Genomic DNA, 13,588 nt, shown 5'->3' with positions numbered 1-13,588 from the left:
CATTTCCCTGGGCAAATTATGTTGAGCCTCTGTAGATACTTACAGGCATATGCAGTTGTCCACCATTCTACATATAGCTGTCTTCTGTATTTGCATGAAATGCCATGCATTAATTGAAACCTGCTTTTCATTAATCAAGGGTTTCCGTGAGCTAGAGTTATTCATGGAGGTTTTTGCTGAGCCCGGGCTTCAACATTTTCACACTTGCACACTGCACTTAGAAAAACCTGATTGCTGGCATCTGATAAATAGTTGTTCAAAGATTTAAAAAATGCAAAACAACTTTTCCTTGTCTTAGCCAGTATTGGACATGGTTGTGGAAGAAGGATAGACAAGAGGCTTTTTAGAAGTATTAGTCTTACTCAGCAGGGGGTGAAACCCCCTTTTCACCAGCCTGTTTCATAACTGCTTCCTAAAGCACATGGAAACAAGTGGGACTGATTCTGCCAACTCTGCTAATTTGAAATACAACTTTATCAGAAATTGCTTGAGCCTTCATAGTGCTGCTCTGCATAAATGAGGCTTAACTTGTTAGCATTAAAAAAGGCAAAACTGCTAGAGAACAAGAGTCTCCAGCCATAACTTCAAGAACCAGCTCTGTCTTAAGAAATGAATACCAAAAAGAAATCATGAAGTTTCCATGAATGAAAGGGCAAAATTAGTTTTGAATTAATGATTGTATGAATCAATGAAAAGCCACTACCAGACAACTGGCTCTTCCTCCACACAACTTGAAGTCCAGAGCTAGTGAGAACTAATGAGCAGAGGCAGTCGCATGGAGGTGACAGGGACTCCAGTTTGCTGAGCCTACTGAGTATTTAATACAGAAAAAAAAAAAAAAAAATCTTCTGGACTGTAAGGGCTGTAGGAAAAACCTCACTCTCAAGGGTAACAGCCTAGATGCATACCTGTTGAGGTGCAGCAGAAGGGTGTTTTGGCCCATAAGGTGACTATGTTGCATTTTTAGGCTGTTTTCAGGTTGGAGAACTGTTACCAAAAGAATCCCACATGGGCTGATTCTACTGCAGCTGCACCAGGGTTAGCAACAATGGGAGCCTTAGTATAGACAGCTTTCGGCTCCAGCAGCCGTTTTCAGCACTGTATCAGTTAACCCTGCTCTGAGGAGGGTTAATTGACACAGTGCTGCAAATGGCTGATGAGATGAAAACTCATATATTATGACTCCCAACGTCCCTAACAATTGTGCAGCTGCATTCATATTAGCAATGGAGGGAATTTGGAGGAGGGCAGAAAATTCCCCAATGCAGGCAAAGCCTGAGAGTGAGCCTTAATGTTCCTTTCTGGATCTTGTTTGTCAGCCAGAGTCGCATCCTCCCAGCCATCTGCAGATCGCTGATTACAAAGGAGCAGCCACTGTCGGTTCCACCAGTTGGCTGAAAAGAAATGAGCAGCAGAGTGGCGATTCAACCTGGGCCATCTGAAAGGTGCACTCAAGGTTCCCGTGCTTGCTCTTCTCTCTCATGTACCCCAAGAGAGCAGAGAGAGTCTATTCAAAAAGAACTGGGAAAAACAAAAGTTAACTTTCCCCACAAATATAGACAGTATTTGCAAAATCTGCTTCTCCTGGGAGGATTTGTTTTCTAGAAACAAAGTATTAGGATTCCCAGCTCCTTGAGTACCCATTGTAGCCTTTGATTACATAAATACATTTGGCTGCTATGTTGGCCACAAGAGTGTAATACCCAACCAATATATGACCCTTATAGACAGGGTAGTCTGTCTATAGCACTGGTAGGCCAAGACTGTTCTAAAAAGCTCTCTGAGGCAGTGCAGAGCTGTGAGCTATTTGAAGAACTGAGGAAACAGGCAGAAATATTCATCTGAATTTTACCATCTGCTCTCCCATTCCTGGCCAGAGATCTCTCTCAAAGTCAAACCATCACTGCGCGCCCTGAGCTGGGGTCTTTAACTTTCTTTATCACTACCCCCTATTGAGTAGCTGGCACTCCATGAGAACTAGGGTGGAGAAAACAGGACTCCCCCCCACTTGAGCAGAACAGAGGGGCGGCCTCACTCCTTGCACTCTTACATACATGGTGAGCCACTTCCCATCACACAGACTGCATCGCTGACCCTCAGGGAAAGGTAGCAGCTTGGAAAGAAATAATGTTCTGCCCTTGTGTAATGCACTACCAGTTGAGACCATCTGCACTCCCAGGCTTCCACAGGTGGGACTTAGTTATAGTAATGTATGAGTTATGTTATGTTGCTATCTGTACGTGACATCTCCCAGTGACAGTGAACAGCATGATCCTATTGGTGAAGAACCTTTGTGGTTCTTCTGCATCTACAGCCTTTTGAGAAGGGAGGTAGATGAAGAAGTGAGCAAGGGTTGCTATTTATAATCTCAAAGGCCTATTTAACCTTCAATTTTGTATTATTGCTGCTGTTAAGACTGCACAATTTAGAAAGATCCCTTCTGGAAACAAAGGCAAATTAATCCTCTAGAAGCCCTTACACTGACTATAGCATAGCAAATGGCCTCTTTATAAGTGTTCCAGGTTAGGCAGCAAAACAGCCATCTTATTTTCTTTCTCTTCTTCTTAATCTTGTAGGAAGTTCCTTTATTTAGAAATTTCCTGAGTTTGTAGGCTCATGGAGAGTAGAAACCAGGCCTTATTTTATGTTTATAAATTCCCTACACTATTAAAAATGCTTCCAGAAAAAAATAAAAGCACTGACAATTAATACTTCTGTTGACTGACAAATCTGGTGGAAAGTAGAAAATCTTTACTCCAGTAACTTTGCAGTATTCTCTTAAATGAATTACACAGTTCGGTGTTTGCACTGGATGAAGCAATAATCCACAGCCAGATTGGGTTGGAACAGTGGAAGGAACAGTTACCACATCTCTTTTGGGAAGAAATGTGAAACAAAACCAACAGCTGTTTCTGACTTCTCAGCTTCCACCAGCCACTTAAGGAAGCCGAGGCTTTCTGGGTGCTGGATGTTATGTTGCTTACCTGTGTTAAGGTACTCTGGATATAAATGATATAAGAACAAGTTTTTGGATTAGTCTAGATAGGTTTGCATCCCCAGAGTTGCCATCAGGAATATCATACTGGTTTATAATCTAAGAACTTCTGGTTAAGGAGGAAATCAAGACAGTTTCAAATAAATAAAAGACCCACAGTCGTTTAGATCTCTGATGCTAATTCTTGTTATAATAGTGAATCTGTAGGTGGACATTCCTTGAAAGATCCCAACTCTGTCGTCCTGGGCACAGCACAAGCGCCAAGAACTTTCTTGACTGGAACAGCTTTCAAAGCATGAGTTCAGGAGCACTGCTGGCACGTGAAGATTATTTGCTTATGGCTGTATGTAAAGAATCTTTGGACTATGGTGTTACTGGAACTACTCAAGGGAAGACTAATGGAACTATTAATAGCCCATATAGGACGAATTTATAGTGATGGCAGTTTTGGAGCTACTGGCTTTTAGCTACTGCATGTACCACTTTCTTCCAGAGAAATGGATACATGAATATGCTTCAAAGAGATTAATGGGTGTTATAAAAGTTATTTGCTGCTACGCTTTAAACTGTATATTGTATACTGTAGACTTTACAATCTACACTTGGCATCCTGATCTCACACAGCAGCTTTAATCATTTTATGTACAGAATGGATGCAGAACTCTGCAGATTCCTTCATGGTCTGATGGGAACTGAATATATTACAAGGTACAGTTGGGGCTACAAGACTTCCAATATATGCGAGACATTAACAGGTGGACTGTGTCCATCTTCCGTAGCTGGTTGCTTTTGGGGATGGGAGGGAAGCAGGCTTCAGGAGGTTCGTGATTGGATTAAGAACACTGTGGGAATATTTTCAGCCTTAATAAGTGTTCTAGGATTACCCTTACTTTAGCCCATCTGTCTGCAGTGTACTTTTCCTATTCCACAGAAAATAACTCAGCTGTCTCCTCAGCACAGTTCTTGCTCGTCAGGGCTTGCATATGTTTGTTTGGAGTAACTTTTTGTCTGATTACGTTTATTTATCTATAGGCAGCTAAGAACTTATAAGGTACCAAGACAACTGGATGTATCTAAATAGCCAGTGCAAGAAGTGTTGAAGTAGTATCTCTGCCCTCTTCAGATTATATATGAAAATGTAACTTATTTTCCCTTCTAAGATCTCTCATGTCCGTTCACCCGAGTAAGGGAGGCAGGATGTGAGGAGCCAGTTGCAGAGGCAGATCTCTCTCAGCCGAAGTCCGAGACTTTGAGGCAAGTGTGGGACTGGGGGAAACGCCGAAGTCGCACATGGAGCCCAGGTGCGGGCGTCTTCCTTCGGAGACGCGCAGACATCGGGGTCCTTTGTGGCGATCTCCTCGTGTCACGGGGAAGGGGCGCCTAACCGTGGCTTACACGGGAGCGGACCGGACACCGACGCTGTTCGGCAGCAGCACTTTGGGCAGATGCGTAGACGGCAGCAAGCCCAGCCGCGCTCACGGGAACAATGCCGGGGCAGGGCTCTGCAGAAGAAGCCATTCCCTCTGCCCGTCGTCCTCTCGGCAGGAAAGCTCCGGCCCGCTCCTGCCTCACACCACCCACTTCCCCCGCCCCGGCGGCGGCCGCACGTGGAGCGCCGATCCCGCAGCCGGCGCCAGTGCCGGTCCCGCAGCGCGGCCGCAACGCAGCGCCCCACTCGGCAGCCTGAGGCGGCCGGAGCGCGGGTGTTGCCCAGCGGGCCCGTCCCAGGGGCGGCCCCGTTCCCGCCGCCTTTGTTCCGCCGGGCGCCCACGTGCAGCGGCGGCACCGCGCCCGCGCAGCCGCCCGCGGGTGGGTTGGGGGGTGGGCGGCGAGCGCGCCCCGCGGGCGGCTGCGCGGCGGCCACCGGAGGGAACGGTCTGGGGGGCCGGGACCCTTGTCCTGGCCCTTTAAACCGGTGGCGGCGGGGCCGGGCCGGTGCGGGACACGTGAGGCGGTCGCGGCGTGCTCCGCAGCCGCTGCCCCGGCCGCCGGGCTGCTCGTGTTTTATCTGGCCGGTCGCCAGCCCCCGATCGCTGGGCTTTTCGGTTTTTTCGCTCTGCCTCCTCTTTTTTTTTCTTTTTTTTTTTTTTTCCCTTTCTTTCTTCCCCCCACACCCCCCACCCCTCGCAGCCCCCTCCTGGTTTTTCCACCCACGGAGAAAGGTGGTTTTTCTTTTATTTTCCCTTTTTTTATTTATTTTTTTTATTTTTTTCAACCCGCATCCTAGTTTAGTCCGTGGGCAGGACTCGCATAATATTTCCAGTCCCAGCAGCTCGCATCACAGACACGAACCCAGGACCGCCCCCCCAACCCCCCCCTTTTTTTTTTTCCTTCCCAATCTCCCAAATCGTTTTATTATTATTATTTTTTAAATGATCGCTCTTTTTGCCCGCTGCTCCCGCTGCTGCCGAAATCCCCGTCTTCCCAGGGTGCATGCTTCTGGCAAGATCGTGCAGTGTTCTCAGTCCATTTTCAGTGTGTCTTATCTTAATTTGTCCTGATCCGATCTAAGTGCGATAGCCACCACTTGCTTTCAATTTGTAGGATTTTCTTTCCCCTTCTTGGTTTGCTCCGACTACCATCGGAGTATTTCCCTCTCTCCCTGCGTTTCCAGGATTGCAATTTACTCTGCCTCATATTTTTCCTCCCTTTTTTTTTTTTTTTCCTTTTTCTTTTTTAAACCTCCCCTCTTTTGAATTGCTTCATGTTACTAACCATTCCTAAATTGTAAGAGAGATTCATTCCCCCTCCTCTTCCACCACCACCAGCACCACTACCACCATCACCTCCTCCTCCTCCTCCTCCCCTTCTCTTCTCCTTTTTGGCAGCACCAGGACGTCCGGTGTGGTGGTGGCAGCGAGCAGCAAAAGCAGCAAGAGCTCGTTTTGAATTCCCCCCCTTCCAAGGTGCTTTGGAGAGACTGGTTTCAGGCTGAGCAGCAGAAGTCACGATGAGTGCACAAGGTGAGGGACCCGGTCAGCCTTCCACTGCTGCCCAGGAGCAACCTGCAACCGCAGAGCCTCAGAAGAGAGGACGAGGCAGACCCAGGAAGCAACCACAAGTCAGTATCGTATAGATACGTAGAGCCGCAGATCTATAGTATTATAGGCATGTACATGTACGTATTATGCTGCAAGCGAAGGAGTCCTGCAGACGGGGCGGGGGGCTTTGTTGTGTGCTGCTTCCCGGAGAGGTGGTTGCAGAGGCGTCGCGGGGGGCTCGGCGAGGCGCCCCGGCGGGGGGACCCCGGGAGCGGCGGGGTGCTGCCTGCCTGTGGCTGAGCCGCACAGCCTCCTCGGGACTTTCACTATTGTGCAGGGAGCGAACTGGGGCTTTTCAATGTAAATGGGGAACATGGAGCAGCGCGGCTCCGACCAACCAGCGCTCGCTGGGTCATTTCGAGCTGATTTTGAAATTGCGAAAGCGAGGAGCAGGGAATGGGGCTCTCCTGTCTCCCTCCTCTCTCAGCCCTTGCAATGTCTCTGTCTGTGTGTGTGTGTGCGCGCGTGTGTCGGGTCCCCCCGGGGGCTGCTGCCGCCTCCGATCTTGACCAGCCCAGCCCCTGACAGCCCTGATCTTGGGGTTGGGGGAGAGGAGGGTGTCTAGAAAGTCGCATAGGGTTTTTTTTTTCGCTTTCTTTCTTCCCCTTTTTTTTTTTTTTTTTTTTTTTTCCCCTGGCGTCCCCCCCGTCCCCACCTCCTCCCTCACCCCCGTCATTGTATGCAGAGAGGTGCCCCCGTTGCCGATTGAGGTGGGGGAGGTAGCCGGAGGGGGCTTGCCCTGCATTTGCAACACCTTTTGCCTCTGCTCCGGCGCTTTCCCAGGCAGGTCGAGGCGAGGGGGGTCTGTTCCCGGGTCTCGGCTCCCTCCCACCCGCAACCCACAGCCTCCTCCCAGGCCCCGAAGGAGACGCGCTGAGCTCCAATTTTTCACTCGCAAGACCTGAATCCGCGCTAAGGTTGCTAGATCCCTGCTTTATTTCCACTCCCCACCCCCTCCTTCCCTTCCTTTCTCCCGAAGTGCCATTGTCGCATCGCCTGGAAATGCCGAGCAGCCTCAGACCCCGCCGCCGGGGAGGCGGCCCGGGAGCCCCCGGGCCCTGCAGCCCCTCCGCTGGCGCCGCCGACGGGGGGATTTTGCCCGCGGATGCAAGCAATTAAACCCGCAGTTTCGCAGGGGCAGCGCGGAGTTGGTCGCAGCCCTTTCTTTTTGTGCCTCCCTCTCCTCCGGATAATCGGGATTGGGAAGTTGGGCTACCTACGGAGCTCGTTTTTAAAGCCAGCTTTCGCGGACTTTAAAAAGGTTTACCCCATTCATTTAGCATCAGCCCACGGCCACAAGAGCCTGCGAGGGGCTCCGAAAACACGGAGAGAGCTGAACAGCAGAGCTCCGAGCCGGAGGGAAACTCGGCTGCTTTGCTCCCCCCGCCTCCCACCGATGTGCTCCTGCAAATTGCGCAGAAAGTCCTTTTTGGAAAGCCATAAAAGCGGAGCCCCCGGGTTTCCCGCTCTGCCCTCAGTGACACTGATTTCGCCGCAGCGGCTCCGGGCTCTGCCCCCCACCACTGTTCCGCTTAGCCCCCCGGGCTCCGCTCGCCCATCTCGGGCAGCCGGCATCAGCCCTTCAGCTGGGGCTGCCTTTCTCCCCCCACCCATCCCCCCCGCCCCCTTTTTGTTGGCTTGTTCTTTTTTTTCTTCCCCCTTCCCCTATAGCGTTTTAATGTATGGAAGAGAAAGAAAAGTGCTGCTCCTTAAGCGTGCTCAGCCCAGATGTGCAGTGGCTGCCAGGCGCGCCACCGAGAGCTGGGGCAGCCGGGGAGTCCCCTCGCCAGCCTCCCCTTCACCTACCCGGGAATTAAAAAGCTGAAGGGTTTTAAGCTGGTTTAAGTTAACAAACTGCATTTAATTAGTCTTACCACATCCTGTAATCTGAACGAAATGTATAATATTTAAGACTAGAAGAGTTTTATAGTATTTATGATTCACTGAATAAATATTTGGAATCTGAACTCTTAGTAATTCATACCCATGTTTAAGGACTGGTTATTTACTGTCAGGCAGAGGAGTTAAGAAAATAGCTAAAATAGTCAGTGTTCCTGTGGAGTCATTTTAGAGTTGGGTTTTTGTTTCTTTTGTCGAGTTTTTTTTGGCATTCTAGTGTTCTATTTGAAGAAACTTTCATATTTACAAATCAATTATGTTTACGTGGAAATGTAATGCCGACTGCAGAACAATTAAAAAAAAAACAGAACAAAACAAAATATTTGTGCTCTTTGGAGAGAAAATACTCAAAGGTTACTTTACAGTTTTCCAGTAGTTAACTTTCCCCAAAGGTTTGTGCTAGAAACTGCATATGATAATTGTATCTTGCTATACTGAAATGCAATTGGCAATTGTATGGGCAGCTGTATTATTTTTTGAATAATCATTCTTACATGAGGGGAAATCATAGCCATCTTCTTTTAAAAATGTGCTTTCTGCTGTAACTTACGTCCTGGAATAGGCAAACTTTACAAAGTTTTTAATGCAATTACAAGGGAAGTGAAACTTTTATTATGCAAAGATGTATTTTTACCTGGAGTTGTTTCATTTTTCATGCTGCATTTTAAATATTGTGTTATTTATTTATACTGTTAAATCAGATGCTTCAAGTAATTTTTCAGTTTTAGTTTATCCTTCAGATCTTCTGGGTTACTTGTAGCCTCTTGCCACAATAGCATGTTTTCCTGTATTTAGGAACCAACTGGTGAACCATCTCCTAAAAGACCAAGAGGAAGACCCAAAGGAAGCAAAAACAAGAGTCCCTCTAAAGCAGCTCAGAAGGTGAGATTATGAAAGAGAGTTCCTAATGCTGGTTTTCATCAGCTAGTAGCAAAAAATCTAGTAATTCAGGCTCTGCAGTGTGGGTTTGAAACCCTTTTAATGGACCTACATAAAGCATATATTTTGCATTTTAAAAATTGGCATCAACATGCTGCATGAAGAATCTAGGTACAGAACCTACTAAGGGTAGCTTGCTTTTTGAGTAGTGTGCAGGTTAGTGAAATAACATTATGCATTTGATGCATTTACATGAGATCCTTGTATCTAGTAAGGAAATCAACATTACAGATATTATTTTCTTGATAAGATTTTTGAAGGAGTGTTAATTTCTTGCCCACTTACAGTCATTACTGCTACAGACCAAATCTATGTATTAAAGCTAAGTGTTTTGTCAAACATAGGTTAATTAGAAGTAAATCCAATTATGTGTTGATGGAAATAAGTGCATATATTGAAATTTACAGCTTTAAAATATGGTGGTAAACTGTGAGTTACAGTAAAAGCCTTCTAGATCTTGTTTACTAATCAATTTCAAAGAGACAGTTAGTTGAAGTGCTAGTCTTCTGAACCATTACTTCTGGTTGGTGATGGGGGCAAACTTCTAGTCTGGTGTTTCTGACTGCATTTAGCCATAGGAGAAGCCACTGCATTTAGTGCATGGACTTTACATCACAAATACAGTGTGGCAGGGTGACTGCATTTTACATGAATTGGGGAAAGCTCAGAATTAGAAAACTGTGAAATAAAAAACCTTTCTCTAGGAATTGTTTTAGTGAAGGCACGTAGTTTTGTACAGGACTGAAAACAAATACGGGAGTTTTGTTTATGTTGATGGTTACACAGCAGTTAGCACTAATTTACAGGTACTAAATTGGAAACAAAAGCTTACCAAATCTGGTAGTGAACTGTAGGGCTTAAGTGTATCAGTGTCTTTTAAGTAGATCTGTGACAAAATGTGTGTGGAAGGTATTTGTGGCCTCATCTAATTATGGTTCATTTTTCAGTATGGCTGTGGTACTGACCATATTAAGATTGATAGTTTTCAGTGATATAAATTACTACAGCAACTACCGATAAATATAAATTTATTAGGGGGTGACTATGGTTTCATGTCTGTTTTGATATAAATGTTTTCAGCATTTGTTTCAGGGAAGTTTTCCAACTCTCTTTTAATTGAAAATTGGGGTTTTTTATTTTCTGAGCTATAAAAAAAAGCAGTATATTCCATCAATAAGTTAAAGAATTAGTAAAGAATGCTTTGCAAGTTAAGTATTGAAAATATATCAAAGCCACTCTGCAACTTAGTGAGCTTAAAATGTTGATCTATTTTTTTTTTAATGTAGTAAAAGTGTTTCTCAAATTCTCTACAAAAAAGTTTAAATGTCACTCTTCAAAAGAGAGAAAAGTTTTTTATTAGCCTAGCAAATCCAAATGTGAGCTTTAGTATTTTAAATATTACTCTTAGGAGTGTTGGCTTTCCTAGGAGAAATATTTGTAGTAAGATTAAATTTAAAGTAATTCATAGCAATGTGTTTTTTAAAGATATTTCTAAAATAAATATTAACATTATTTCATTTATATGAGTGATTTAGAAATCAGTATAAATGGAAAATAACTTAAAGCCATTCATATATATGTAGGTATATAAAATCAAGAGCTTTCCAGATGATACTTACACATGTAGTTGGGGGGGGTTTAATCTAATTTACAAACTGAGCAATTTCATGATAACATTTTGATTTTGAGAATGTATCAAGTTACTGCTCTAAATAAAGTAAAACCTTTCAGGTGTTGATAATGAAAAAAAAAATTGACGAAAGACCACATGTCTTTTTCATCATTAAAAAAACCTTTGAGGGATTTGTAATAACAAGTCTTATTTGTTCCTAGGTTTATAAATAAAGTATATGAATGTTTGATAAACCCACTAAAACATAAAACACTTATAAAGCCTTACCAGAAGAAAGTCACTGAGATCACATTTCAAATAAATATTTTAGCTCTTTTTCCAAATTGATAATTAACCTTCTCTAAAATGGTTCAGCTTTTCACCAGGCATCTCAAAGTATCTTTCTATGTAATATTAATTCAGATAGTTTTTCTAACAGTAATATGAATGGAAAGGTTTTGGCACTGTAAGAAAGGTTCATTTGGTGGTGAGGGTGTCACCTCTTAAAAGAACGAGCTGTATGTTTGATTTTGTGGTAAACATATTTACACACACATACACATCCATCTGTTTATTTAGGGCTTTCTACAGCCTGTCTCAGCCCTCAGGAGAGCTGGCAAACTTAGCTTAAGCCCCTCTACATGTGAACCTGGGTACTATACATGCAACTGGAAATTGCTGGAATTTCTAAAGAATGGTGTGTGGCCTGGGTGTTTCAAAGGGAGCTCATTGAAATGTATTAGAGTGTTCACAACATGCAAGATAAACGTCAGCTGGGAGAACCCACGGAGCAGCCATGAGAAGGCACTCATGATTAATTGATTGGGTGTTCTCTTGCAAACCATTACACATCACAATTAAAAATGTATTGCACAAACTGGCAGTGAGTTAAAAATACTCCAGAACTGGGTCTTTGTTTTGTTATACTTCAAAAAGGAAATACCCTTAAATCCATTGAGGGACAGTGTACCCAGGAATCATGGCTGTGGTGTGTATTTAAAATGTCTTGGTTCATGGGAATTTTAATTTATTTTTTTTATTATTATTTTTTTTTTAGCTTTCAGAGCTTGTGTTTGGTCTTAGTAAACTGGCCTTGGGGCATCTGAAAACAAACTGTGCTTGTTAGGAAATTAGCAATGTGAAACTTGACAGTGCATACAGAATGTTGCAAGACCAATTGAATGGCTAATAATGTAGCAATTACGCTAATTTTAGGTAATGTGCTTTTTTTAAAAGAAAAAAAAAGCCTTGTATATCACACATGCCTCATTTGTTATAAACTGGACACAAAAGAAAAACTGCATTTTATAGAAAACCAAACAATTTCTCAGTTGTTTAATTTTCATGACCAGAAGGAACACAACATGTTAGCAGATGAGGAGATGGGCACGAAAAAGGTCTTGATCACCTTGCGTTTGAGTCCCCACAATTAGGCTGTTACTGAAATCTGTGCCTTTAAATGAGTCATTCTGTTACTCATTTAAAATATTTGTCAAAAATTAGCAAAAAAGTGGCTATTTTCTTTTTTCTTCCCCCCCCACCAAAGAACAACTAGTTTTGCAGGAATATCCTAGTAGGGATGTTCCTTTTTAGATTCCTGGGTGTTCTGTGGTTTATTTGTTGAGCTGAGTTGTGTTCCCAGCCCACCACATTTCCCTAAGCATTTTCTTTGTTTAGCTCCTGTAGTTGAGCTTGACAATAATACTGTATAGGCATAAATACTCTCCTGTTTGGAAGAAGGAAACACAACTGTGAAGTTAAAAAAAGAGTGAGTATTAGCTCCTATGAGTTTGTCTTGAAAGAAAAAGTCAAGAGGTATCCCAGGAATATCCAAAAGTGAATGCACTTTACAAAATTCACCTTCAGTGAACAGATTTTGAGTTTTGTTGTCGTTATTGATGTAGTGAAACTCACTGAAAATACCTTCACATCTTGAAATATTCTCTGAAAACCAGAACTTGTGGTATTCTGTGTGTGACTACACTGAACTACTGTCTCTACATTACATGGCTGGAGTTTGGTGTGTAGAAAGGCACGTCCCTGCGTCAAGCAGTCCAAAGGTAAAAAAAAAAAAAAAAAAAAGTGCATGTGACCAGGACTCTGCCCTAAAATGGTTCATGAAAATCTCTTTGGCTTCTCCATGCTTCATTCATTCTCACCAACACCAGTCATTAGAGGCTTAAAGGGAAAACAAGATCAGATTTATCAAGTATTCATAGTGTGGTTATTGTACCTAAAAACATAAGAGACTTCAAAATGAGGCATTTTGATCCAAGGTGGGAGGAACAGGAGAAGACTGACTCCTGTTTAGAATTAAAATGGGTAAAACAGGACAGGAGGAGTGTGATGTTTTTGTATGTAGCCAATAACTAAGTTTGCTTTCAGAAGTTTTTTTACCAAAATAACTTTTTTGCTTGCGGAGAGGGACACATTCCTGGGCAAGGTCCTTAGACACACTTTGACAACAGTGATCCTGCTCCTGAGAACTCTTGCTTATTTCACCTGACTTATGCCTCTGACACATTTTATCTGAAATCGCCAGCAGATCATTTTGCAAAGTGGATAGAGTTCTCCAAGTTTGGATTCTGTTGCATTTGAGGTCTTCTTGACAATAGATAGATGCCCCAAAGAGCACTTTATAGCCATTCAATTATTTATACTTGTCTTGTTAATTGCTTTCAGTAGTACAGCCTCTGTTTCTGTCTGGGCATGGCACATTTCTGTGACAAGGAGGCCAAGGGGGTGGGCAGTCAAGTCCTAGGGTCGCTGACAGCAGCTGTTTGGAAGCAGGGTTTGATGGCCCTGTGGTACAGGGCTTGGGTGAATTGCAAATCTGCCTAGGGACATTTTTTTCCTGACAGCACAGACTAGAGGGGCCATCTTTCTCACCTGGGACCAAAAAAAAACTGGTCTCCCTTACAGATCGTGAGCTTAAAAGCAAGTAAATCTAGTTCTATTCCTAAAATGCAACATAGGAAGTATGATGTATTTTATTACTGATTGTAAGAAATGTCACATTTTTTCATGACATACGATAAATGTGTTTTCATACCATACCTGACCTTCCTTTAAGACTGGTGATCTCGCCTTAGCTGTATAGAG

The 13,588-nt window shown here is 43.8% G+C and overlaps 1 protein-coding gene across 2 annotated transcripts in view; it reads left to right on the top strand.

Annotated features, from left to right (window-relative positions):
* Positions 1–5,644: 5,644 nt before the first annotated feature.
* Positions 5,645–13,588, top strand: part of HMGA2 (high mobility group AT-hook 2) — a 114,300-nt gene continuing 106,356 nt past the window's right edge. The window contains exons 1-2 of one of the 2 annotated variants that reach the window (XM_051623160.1): positions 5,645–6,056; positions 8,731–8,817. In XM_051623160.1, coding sequence (XP_051479120.1) covers positions 5,946–6,056; positions 8,731–8,817 — 198 coding nt within the window. In that variant the 5' untranslated portion in view covers positions 5,645–5,945. The remainder of the gene's footprint in view (positions 6,057–8,730; positions 8,818–13,588) is intronic. The other variant, XM_051623169.1, reaches the window with a different exon arrangement.

Source organism: Apus apus, chromosome 1 (genome assembly GCF_020740795.1).
Source record: "Apus apus isolate bApuApu2 chromosome 1, bApuApu2.pri.cur, whole genome shotgun sequence".
NCBI classification, from domain to species: Eukaryota; Metazoa; Chordata; class Aves; order Apodiformes; family Apodidae; genus Apus; species Apus apus.
Note: the sequence above shows the minus strand (reverse complement) of the source record. Positions and strands in the feature narration are given on the sequence as shown.